Consider the following 11,637-nt stretch of genomic DNA (forward strand, 5'->3'; position numbering starts at 1 on the left):
AAACATACACACACATACACACAAAGATTCAAGGAAATCAGTTAACAGAGTTGCCTGAAGTATTCAAAGTCCTAACTCGTTTCGCGAGTGGGTTTAAATTCAGCCTAGGAGAAACACCAAGCAGCGATTGTCTTATCTTTACTGCTTAACTCAATTCACCAGTTCAACACCGATGTCAGCAGATAGGAGCTGGTTTGTACTTGCGTTTTGCTTAATTGATAGCTGAACGCTGAGGCAGTTCCTTCGCTGACGCGGGCGTGCTGGAGGGGATTCCGTTGCTGATTGGCTGTTGATCTGGCGCCGGAATGACGTATGGATGACGTCCTTTGGGGAAATCCCTCGTTGGATTGGTTGATTCCTTGATGACACAGAGGCTTGAGCAGTTCTGTTAAAGTCTGAGTTTGAAAGACTTTCAAGTTCTCTGAAGATCGCGATGTTTCACTGAAGTGTCTGAGTTCTTAGATGGTCTTGCTATTGCGGTGGTACGGCGTGGGGCGCTTTATCGCGCTCACCAAAAGGAAAGCCAGACGTCTTGATCGGGTAAAACAAACAAGCAACCAACGAATCTGTGTTGCAGTGGGGTTTTGATCCGCGGCGTAAGTCCATCCCACAGGTCGCTGTTCCAATCAGATAGTGGCTGCGGGGTTTGGCCACGCCCTGTGTGGTTCCTTTATCATGTATGAATCACATGCTGTTTGTGGCAAGTATTTCTGCAAGTTTTTGAGAACTTCTTATAAAACTATCATCACCGGAAAATGATGCTGAATATCAATTATTCACTTACACCAATGTTCTGTGAATAAAACAAGCTCTCATTCAAACTCAAACAACAGGTATTTTGCATACACGGTAATCGTAATTAACTAAAAAGAAAAGTTATAAAGCAACGATTAAGATATCATGGTTTAAATAACACATCACACATATTTAAGACATAAAACATATTATTTGTGAATATAGTTGCTCCGAGACTTTCAATGATTTTCAATGATTGTCTGTGTACACTCTGTTTCTTTGTCTGTGACAAAAGGGATTTCAGTCAGGGCAGAAAGCAGATGTTCAATGGGTCATGCGGTATAGAACAAAGGCCTCCTGTAGCGAATCGATGTGTTTTTGTAAAAAAAATATCCATATTCAAAACGTAATAATCACTTTAATGTAGCTTGCGCTCACTGTTGTAAACAGAAGCAGTTCCGGGGGAATGACGTATGGAGGTCAGCACTGCGCAGGCGCCACTCAGAAGTGACGAACGCGGAAGCGCATGGGGAGAGATCAAAACAAAACAACGGTCACTAATTAGACGTACAAAACGAGGATTTGTAAAGAAGAATGTCAGAAAATTTCAATATAAGCCAAGAGAAGACTAGTTTTCCTTTGCTAAAGTAAGGAAACTTTGCTTCCTTTGCTCCTGTAATTAAACGTTGGTTTTCACGAGACTCACCGGCGCATGCGCAGCGCTGACCTCATACCTCATCAGCCCGGAACTGCATCCGTGTACAACTATTGGCGCAAGCTACATTGAAATGATTATTACGTTTTGAATATGGATATTTTTCTTACAAAAACGCATCGATTCGCTACAGGAGGCCTTTGTTCACCCCCCGGAGCCGTGTGAGATGCTTTTTTTAATGGATGGGCGCTTTTTATTTAACTTATTTTGGACTGATGCTTGTAACACCCGCCGAGTGGCATTAAACAACTGGATTTGTCTGAAAGAAGAAAGTCATATACACCTAGGATGGCTCTGGGGTGAGTAAAAGCAGCCTAATTTTCATTTTTGGGTGAACTAACCCTTTAAGTCCCGCCCTACTTTTTCCTCATTTCACTGCTTATGCGTCACAGTAGTGAAGAATCGCAACTTCTGTTTCATGCTGACTTTAAAAGGGAACTTCATTATGACAAACTGTAGAGATTTCTATACAAACAGCTCATTTAGAAGTACGTGCACTTTGTCTTGTCCAGTAAACAAGCTTTAAATTGCTAGTCTGGCATACTCTTTCGCTCTTCTTTGAGATGAAGCTGGTTTAAGGGTATTCACACGGGACCCATCTCAGCTGCAGGGTGCTATCCTGCGCACAACTCTGAAGAAGAGTCCTCAGGGCTTTGGTTTCACCATTATCGGTGGAGACCGACCAGATGAATTCCTTCAAGTGAAGAACGTCCTGAGAGATGGACCCGCCGCACACGATAACAAAATCGCTTCGGGTAAATCCACTTGGCTCCTGTTCATTAAATTCTGAGGCAACTTGTGGCTTATTTAATGAATGTTGATAAGCCATTAGGTAATTAATTTGATCTATCAAATCTGAAGTATCGTTATGCGCATCGATTCGCTACAGGAGGCCTTTGTTCACCCCCCGGAGCCGTGTGAGATGCTTTTTTTAATGGATGGGCGCTTTTTATTTAACTTATTTTGGACTGATGCTTGTAACACCCGCCGAGTGGCATTAAACAACTGGATTTGTCTGAAAGAAGAAAGTCATATACACCTAGGATGGCTCTGGGGTGAGTAAAAGCAGCCTAATTTTCATTTTTGGGTGAACTAACCCTTTAAGTCCCGCCCTACTTTTTCCTCATTTCACTGCTTATGCGTCACAGTAGTGAAGAATCGCAACTTCTGTTTCATGCTGACTTTAAAAGGGAACTTCATTATGACAAACTGTAGAGATTTCTATACAAACAGCTCATTTAGAAGTACGTGCACTTTGTCTTGTCCAGTAAACAAGCTTTAAATTGCTAGTCTGACATACTCTTTCGCTCTTCTTTTAGATGAAGCTGGTTTAAGGGGATTCACACGGGACCCATCTCAGCTGCAGGGTGCTATCCTGCGCACAACTCTGAAGAAGAGTCCTCAGGGCTTTGGTTTCACCATTATCGGTGGAGACCGACCAGATGAATTCCTTCAAGTGAAGAACGTCCTGAGAGATGGACCCGCCGCACACGATAACAAAATCGCTTCGGGTAAATCCACTTGGCTCCTGTTCATTAAATTCTGAGGCAACTTGTGGCTTATTTAATGAATGTTGATAAGCCATTAGGTAATTAATTTGATCTATCAAATCTGAAGTATCGTTATGCACATTAACACCCTGGATCATCACTGCGGTCTCGAATGGTACCATATGTGATGCATTGCTAGATGCCACATCCATTTTTTGGAGCATTGCCGGATTACTCGATTCCAAGTAAATAATCCTGTGAAAGTGCCCACAGCGGGATCGCATAGATAGCGATAAAATAAATCAGAATCAGTGGCTGAGCATCAGAGGAGCTGGCTTTCCTGTAGAGTGGCTTTTGGCGATAATTGCAGCGCTTACACTAACACTCACCAGTCACCACCCTCTGTTACAATGTGAAGAAACAACTGCCTGTGTATTTCAACTCCCTGGAGACATCAGTCTATACATAGAATTGTAAAACAGTTTAACCGAGATATACATTTAATTCTGGATTTGAGTGCAGTGCAATAAACATGCTTCAGCTGGCTCAAAGAGGCATGTTAAGAATTAACAAATTCTTATGTTTGGTCAACAAGCTATCAAAAAAGCCATAGGGCTGTTTATGAGCCTCTTTTTGACCTGGCAAAACATTAATGCATTGCAAGTGTATTTTAATTGTGGATTCTCACTGTTTACTTATATTCATTTGGTATTTGTCTTGTATCGCCAGACTTTTGAATTGCAGCACAAAGTTTGGTCCTCATTTAAGCTTATTCTGGCCAAGAATAGCCCACTTAGATAGGAAGAGACCATCTGATTGACATGCAAAGCAGCCAACAGCAGTTTGTTTATTATTTATGGAGGAGGGGGGGATTAATTGAGAATGTTGAAACTACAATAATTGATTGTCATGGGTCATGGCAAAAATTTAGATGATGATATGGTAGTCTCTGCGATTGGTTGTTTACACACCACCATTTAAAAGTATGTTGTCAGTAAGATATTTTACTCTCTTATGCTCACCAAAGCTGCATTTGTTTGATCATAAATAAAATAAAAACGGTAATGTTGTGAAATATTACTACAATTTCAAATAACTGCTTTCTATTTGAATATATTTGAAAATTTAATTTATTTCTGTGATAGCAAAGCTGAAATTTCAGTAGTCATTACTCATTGTAATATGCTTATTTGGTGCTCAGAAATATTTCTGATTATCATCAATTTTGAAAATATTTGTGCTGCTTAATAGTTTTGTGGAAACTGAGATACATTTATTTTTTCTGCATTCTTTGATTAAGAGAAAATTCAGAAAACCAGCATTTATTTGAAATGGAAATTTTTTTGTGATATTATCACTGTCACTTTTGATTAATTTAATGCATCCTTGCTGATTAAAAGTATTATTTTTTTCTTTAAAAAAGGCTTACTGACCCCAGACTTTTGGACTGTATTGTGTATATTGCGTAAAAGTTGCCTAAAGTCAGGCAAACAGATTGGAAGTGATGATTTCAGTCAGCGCTTGTCATTTTTAGGTGCACTATATTTATCTGGAGGTCAGTGGGAAATATTTTTCTTTTTTTGTTAACAGAATAACTAAACTCACCCTAAAATCATCATGGCTAGCAGTAGACCTGGCCCAGTTACTTGTGTGAGCACCTGGTCATCTGAATGAAACATTGATGTTCGCAGCACTTTGACAAATTGTGTGCTCTGTGCCAACATTACTGCATAAGCAGCAGGATGTCTCAGGCAGAACAGTCACTTTCAAGAAGTGAAGCAAACCTGGAAGGATGCCATTGATTGGTCAGGAGTAGAAAAGGATTCAGGGTTTCCCCAACATCCTCTGCATTGATCAATAGACAAACTTGCCATTAGATAGACTGCACCAACTGAGCGGATCATTGACTTTAGCTGGAGTAATGGTTACTTGGGACCTGCCTCTTTATCACTGCATACACACTCCCCCGTGAACAGAACAGAAGGAGCCAAGACAGCTCTCATTGCTGGAATCAAATTGAACAGTTTAAACACACTGGCAGGATTTGTGATTGTGCTCAAATTGACACAGTGGCTATGTTCCAGGTCCTAGTGAGTTTGCCTTGCTGCCTATTGTCTTCATACACCGTACAGACACTCTGCTTACTGAAAATGAATCTTATTAGTGGCTAATTTAAAAAGACTCTATATAGACAGCAATTATTATGGTCACTCACATCATACACAAACAGTGATCTTCATATAAAGTGTATGCCTTTAATTGCATAGCACACAGATATTGGATGTAATTGTGCTTTAACTAGAATTAACTATGAACTTTTTTGTTGTTGTTGATACATTTCAGTACTGAAAAAATATATAAGTTTTACCAAAATTTATGCAGTGTATTCTGGAAGTGTGGATACATACAATGTTGCCCAGAAATAGGCATTTTACTGTTTGGAACAACATTTGCATCAGGAATACATAGGAAACTTTTCAAATGATAACAATTGAATCTAATGGTAGCGTGTTGATAAGCTAAAGATCAGTATTGTAATAAGCACAAATACAGTGTTTTTGTTACCCAAACCTATTTTTAAAAAAATCTTTATTTGAAATAAAGCTTAAATAAATGTATTTAAATGATAAATTGTTTAAAAATTAGAAGTGTTGCCTTTAAGTTGGAGTAATAAAATTGATAAAACAAACTAAAATTCAAATGATATCTGAAAGTATGAAAATAAAAGCTATTTTATTAATATTAATAAATACTATAATAGTATATAAATTATAGTAAAATAAATAACACAACAAAAATCAAATGCAAAGCACAGATATTGGGTGAAATGTTGCATTTTATTTAATGTAATTTTCACTGAGTTTGTCACATTGCATTCTGGGAGTGCCTTATGTGTGAAGGATAAATTTGGTGCTGCCTTTGGCCATTTTGGCCATAACAAGGTATCCAACTGTTTCGAACAGGCTTCCTTGTCAAGGAGTGCATGAGAAACTTGACCTTATTTTAAGATCCAATTCTCGCTATTAACAAACCATTAACTATGACTTTTGCCTCAATAAACTCTGCTTAAATGCTGCTTATTAATAGTTAGCACGGTAGTTGTTAAGTTTAGGTATTGGGCAGGATTAGGGATGTAAAATATGGTCATACAGAATATGTGCTTTATAACTACTAATAAACAGCCAATATGTTAATAACAGGCATGCTAATAAGCAACTAGTTAATAATGAGAATTGGTCCCTATACTAAAGTGTTAACGGCTAATGATTACCATTGAATTTAATCCTAACATGCTGCTAATTTAAAAACACAAAACGTGTATTACAAACAAATATTGGGGTAAGTAGTGGATTTTAATTAGGTGGAACAATTGGTCAGGATCAAATAAATGTAAGTTTTTTTAACTGAGCATGTCATGTGATGATGGCAGAGAAACAGTCTTTTGCAAGGCATCATAACTTTGCTCAATCCTGTATGGAAAAAGCTTTTGCACCCGAATTACCTAAACAGGATTACCTTTGATGCCTAAACATTCTGTCTAGGTAGGGTTTGGATTTTAGAACAACTGCTTCATTTATACTTATTCTTTGTCTCTCATTTAGGTGATGTTATAGTGGACATAAATGGTACATGTGTGCTGGGCAATACCCATGCAGATGTGGTCCAGATGTTCCAGTCCATTCCTGTAGACCAATATGTGGATATGGTCCTGTGCCGTGGATACCCACTGCCAGAGGACACCAATTCCAGCGAAGAGGGCACAGGCGACATAATAACTGCTATGCCGGGAATTGACGGGCAGCCCATTCATTCTGACGGGACCCCCTCCATGCAGGACCTCCATTACATGACCACCGATGGTAGACATCCAGCTGCAGCAATGCCCAACGGACGCTACCCAGAGGCGGGAGACACCACCCTGCTGCAGCCCGAGCTGGTCAGCGTGCCTTTGGTAAAGGGGCCGAGTGGTTTCGGCTTTGCCATCGCAGACTGTCCGCTGGGCCAGAAGGTGAAGATGATTCTGGACGCGCAGTGGTGCCGAGGTCTGCTGAAGGGGGACGTGATAAAGGAAATTAACAAGCAGAACGTACAAACCCTCACCCATGCGCAGGTGGTGGACATCCTCAAAGACCTGCCCGTGTGCAGCGAGGTCAACGTGCTGGTGCTCAGAGGAGGTGAGTGATGGAGACAGTGTGACCTGGGGTCCAGTTACCTCTTAATTCTTTTTGACTACACCCAGTTGCAGGTCTCATCTGGCTATAGTGACAGCTAAAGGGATAGTTCATCCAAAAAGGAATATTCTTTTATCATTTTCCAGTGTTGTTTGGTATTATTTACACGCTGTTGTAGTATTTATTTATATATTGAATTAGCTTTTATTTTTATATTTTCAGTTTTAATTTTCATTTTGGTTTAAGTTTTAGTTATGTTATGTAAATTATGGATAAACTTTAATAAGCTTAAATGAAAATTAGAAGTGTTGCTTGGGCAGCTAACTAAAATATAATAAGTTTAAGTTGAAATGACTAAAAATAATGTGTAATAGAAATAATTAAAAACTAATATTAATACAAATGACAAAAAGCTCATAACACATTTTTCAATATTTATATTTTAGTTTATTTTTATTTTCATTTTAATAATTTTAGTACATTCATTTTATTTCAGTTAGGTGCCAAGGCAACATTTCAAATTTTCATCTAAGATTTTTTTTATAATTTGCAATAAAATTGAATTACTTTATTGCAATTAATGAAAATTATTTTAATAGTTTTAGTTTTTGTAAACAATAACATTTACTCACCCTTATGTCATTCCAAACCTGAATGACACTTTCTTCATTGGAAAATGTTTTTTTTTCCATACAGTCAAAGTCAAAGGGGTCAAATGTTGAAAGTCAAGTTTGTTTGGTCCTCTTTAGTTTTGAAAATGTTGTGTTCCACACAAGAAAGTCAGATTTGGAATGACATCAGCCTGAGTAAGTGATGACTATCCCTTTAAAGAAAGAGAGAAGGCAAACAGATAAAGTAGTGATTAAAATTATTTATGTAAGCTGAAGATATGTGAAGAAGGATAGAGCGAGAGACATAACAGGGAGGGTGAGAGCTGAAAGAGATAGACGGTTGTGTTTGTGAGTGAGAGATCCTCACATTTTAGTGAGACTGATCATCGTATATAACTATAATACTGTTAACACCTGAAGGAAAAAGCGTTCACGCTTACACACCGTAACAATGAAAATGGATTGCACAATCTCAGTACAGCAGGTTACTGGGGTGATTAAAGTTCATTTGTGAAGTAATCGAAATAAAGTGATGTCATTCTATATACTCCTCCTCATTTGAGTACAAAGTCTCTGCAACTTCAGTTTGTGCTGGTGCGGTTTGTGGACTCTTTATCAATAGTTTATATGCACGAGACAGTTGTTACACCAGTTCTACCATCTCCTGAACTCGTAGAGAAAAACCCCCAACAGCAGTTTAATTGAACTGAATCCTGTATTTGCATGCACAGCAGCGGGGGCATAGCAGCTATACACACAGATCTATATTGCATCAAGTCTGTGGTTTGTCTGGAGCCCAAGTGAAAATATCAGGTTCTGTGTTAACTTACTCGCTTTCAAGTTTCGGCTGTCACAGCGCAGCCATCGGATTGTGACTACAAAAGGTCAAGCGTATTCATAAGCAAGCTTTTCTTCTCTGACTTACACAAACACGATTATATGCTCAAAATCTCCACCAACCACAATGTATCGCAAATGTCGATGTTATACATGGTCATTATTGCATTTATTTATTTTTTTATTTTTAATAAAGACAGCTAGGTCTTGTTAGTATTCACAGTTAACATGCAGGCTTTTCATATTGCACACACTGTACATAAACATGCCTGCCACGGATCATCATGCTCTGCATTGTGTATATATTAGGTATTCTCATTTATTTCTCCAGTATAAGTAAATGCATTGTAGAGTACACTGCCCCTTAGTGGACACTTTAGATTTTTAAGATTTTCCACTGTATTTTAATATAAGCTATACTGAAATTCAGCCTCAGGATTGAAACGTTTTGCATTTTCATAAGAATTTTAGTTTGTTTGTTTGTTTTTGGTTCCTCTGCACTACCATGCTTTTTAAAAGATGTCTCTTATGCTCACCAAGACTGCAATGGTTTAACCAAAAATACAGTCATTTTTGTGAAATATTATTTCAATTTAAAATAACTTTGAATATTTACAAATATTTTTTATTCCAGTGATGGCAAAGCTGAATTTTCAGCATCATTACGCCAGTCTTCAGGGTGGATGATCTTTCAGAAATCATTCTAATCTACTGAAATATTTCTTATTATTATCAGTGTTGAAAATAATTGTTGCTTTTTTTTTTCTTTTTTTTTTGTGGAAACCATGATACTTTTTTTCAGGAATCTTTGATGAATAGAAAGTTCAGGTTTACAGCATTTATTTAAAATAAAAATATTTTGTAACATTATGAATGACTTTGTCACTTTTGATCAATTTAATGCATCTTTGCTAAAAAAAGAAGTATTAATTTCTGTCAAGAGCAAGAGCATACCGACTACAAACTTTGGAACAGTAGTGTATGTTATGTTTATCACATTGAGACAGATGTTGACTTGATTAATATATTTTGCAAGGCTCTTGATATTGGTATTAAAGGTGAAGTGTGCAAAAAATACAATTAATGCTAAAATACTTTCTCCAGCTTATACAATGCTTACAGAGATCCATTTTTGTATGTCAATCCTTGGCTGATTTCTGTTGTTTAAAACATGTTCTGTTTGTTTCTGACAACAGCTATGACTCAACCAATGTCATGAGTTTGGGGTGGGGCTATCTGTTTATCTGACCAATGACGGACGAGGCAGAGTGTTCTGTAAACCTTTTTGAAGTAGTCATATTTCATTTGGAGTAATTAGTGATGCAAAAATGGCACACTTCACTGTTAAAGGTTTTAAGTGTACTAAATGAACTGATGAATTTAATTTCTCCTGCAATAAATTGCTCTGTCTTATTATATAGTCTTGGAACGTACCTCTTCAACTGTACTTGCTCATTCTCATTTCCCTCTTTATATCTGTTTGTGCCTGCAGGTCAGACATCTCCCGTGAAGTCTCTGAAACCTGTAAGTTCAGCTAAATGTCTTTTAATTACTCAATTTTTGGATTTAATTTAGACACACTAGGGAATTTTGATGTAATGAAGATGAAACAGGATGAATTATTTATCGGCCTCATTCTGGGTTCTTCTGCGAAGCGTGTTCCTTGCAGTCATACATTATTCACGGAGCAAGTGCCAAATGCTATAATGTTATTTTAAGAGCAGGATGTGGTGAATCTCTTCGAGGCAAACACGAGCTTCTGCAGCAAATATCACTGCTGAGTCAACAGGCCCCTCAGGAGCGCTTCCTATTGGGCTTCTCTCAAAAGTGTTTCTCATACAGGCTCTAATGTTGATTATCTATTTCAGAGCAGCTTTTATAACATTGTGTTCAACACGGATATAAACATTGTGAGTCATAAGGACACGCTTTGAGCGACTGCATTAAAAAGAATGAAATTATCAATTTTGGGTGAACAATCCCTTTCGTATTGAGAGACGTCCATGTTTGGCATAGTACTTGGGCTGTAACGTTGTGGAATATTTGGTAATGTTTGTTGCTGTGTGTGTCCACCTGTTCATTTAGATCACTCCAGCTATTCCCAGTACCCAGAAGCAGGACATTGCCACCAGTTCTGTCAGTACTGAAACTCCCAGTGCGGCTGAGCCTGGGCCCCAGTCCCTTCCTTTCCCTCCTCGTGCCATCCGCTCCAGCTCCCCAAAACTGGACCCGTCTGAGCTCTACCTCAAGTCTAAAGCCATGCTGGACAGCAAGCGTGAGTTCAACCTTGACTTTTGGGTAGGGATGTAACGATTCACTCAAGTCACGATTCGATTCGATTCACGATTTTAATTTCACGATTCAATTCGATTCGATTCACGTTTTTTTTTAACAAAATTAGATTTAAGACAAATCATTAATTAAATGTGTCCTTTTATTATTGCTTGGACAAAATGCTGCACGTTTCTTTGTGAAATTGAAATATAACACTATAATAATATACTAATATAGCACTTGCATATTATTGCTCTTTTGTTGGTTTTGATTGCATCTTTTGTCCTCATTTGAAAGTCGCTTCGGATAAAAGCGTCTGCTAAATAACAAAATTTAAATATAATGTACATTTAAATAACAAAACTAAATTTTTTATTTTAAAACAAGCCCCAAATCAAATAAATCTCTTCATATAAACAAAATAAGGCTTTGTCTGTGCTCTTTCCATTTAAAATTAGAGGCAACCACTGCATTTTTAATCATGATCCAAATAAAGATGCTGCATACATGCAAACAGTTTTTAATCTAAATTAGATTGTATAATTTTCGAAATTTGAAGCAAAAACAGAATGATTTGACTTCAGTTTTGTGAAACTATACATTAAAAATATCTGCATGAAACAGAAACAGCAGACGAGCAGGCAGGTGGTGCTTAAAGCGTTTCCTTGGTTTCCGCTGTAAACAAAGCAGCGCTGCACTTATGGCAAGATGAAAAGAAAAAAATACCATCTAAACTTTTCTAAAGACAGTAAGTTCCCCTCAGACATACATTCATATAAACTCCTACCCCTAAATGAATCGCG

At 37.6% G+C, this 11,637-nt stretch overlaps 1 protein-coding gene across 1 annotated transcript in view; it reads left to right on the top strand.

Moving 5' to 3' along the window:
• Positions 1 to 11,637, top strand: part of LOC107564661 (membrane-associated guanylate kinase, WW and PDZ domain-containing protein 3-like) — a gene marked incomplete at its 5' end in the record, with an annotated part of 85,572 nt that overhangs the window by 58,822 nt on the left and 15,113 nt on the right. Inside the window, 4 exons of the mRNA XM_016249796.1 lie at positions 2,770 to 2,961; positions 6,543 to 7,115; positions 10,053 to 10,084; positions 10,646 to 10,835. Of these exons, the coding sequence (XP_016105282.1) occupies positions 2,770 to 2,961; positions 6,543 to 7,115; positions 10,053 to 10,084; positions 10,646 to 10,835 (987 nt within the window). The remainder of the gene's footprint in view (positions 1 to 2,769; positions 2,962 to 6,542; positions 7,116 to 10,052; positions 10,085 to 10,645; positions 10,836 to 11,637) is intronic.

The sequence above is a fragment of the Sinocyclocheilus grahami genome, unplaced genomic scaffold (genome assembly GCF_001515645.1).
Source record: "Sinocyclocheilus grahami isolate Dianchi unplaced genomic scaffold, SAMN03320097.WGS_v1.1 scaffold953.1, whole genome shotgun sequence".
In the NCBI taxonomy this organism is placed as follows: domain Eukaryota; kingdom Metazoa; phylum Chordata; class Actinopteri; order Cypriniformes; family Cyprinidae; genus Sinocyclocheilus; species Sinocyclocheilus grahami.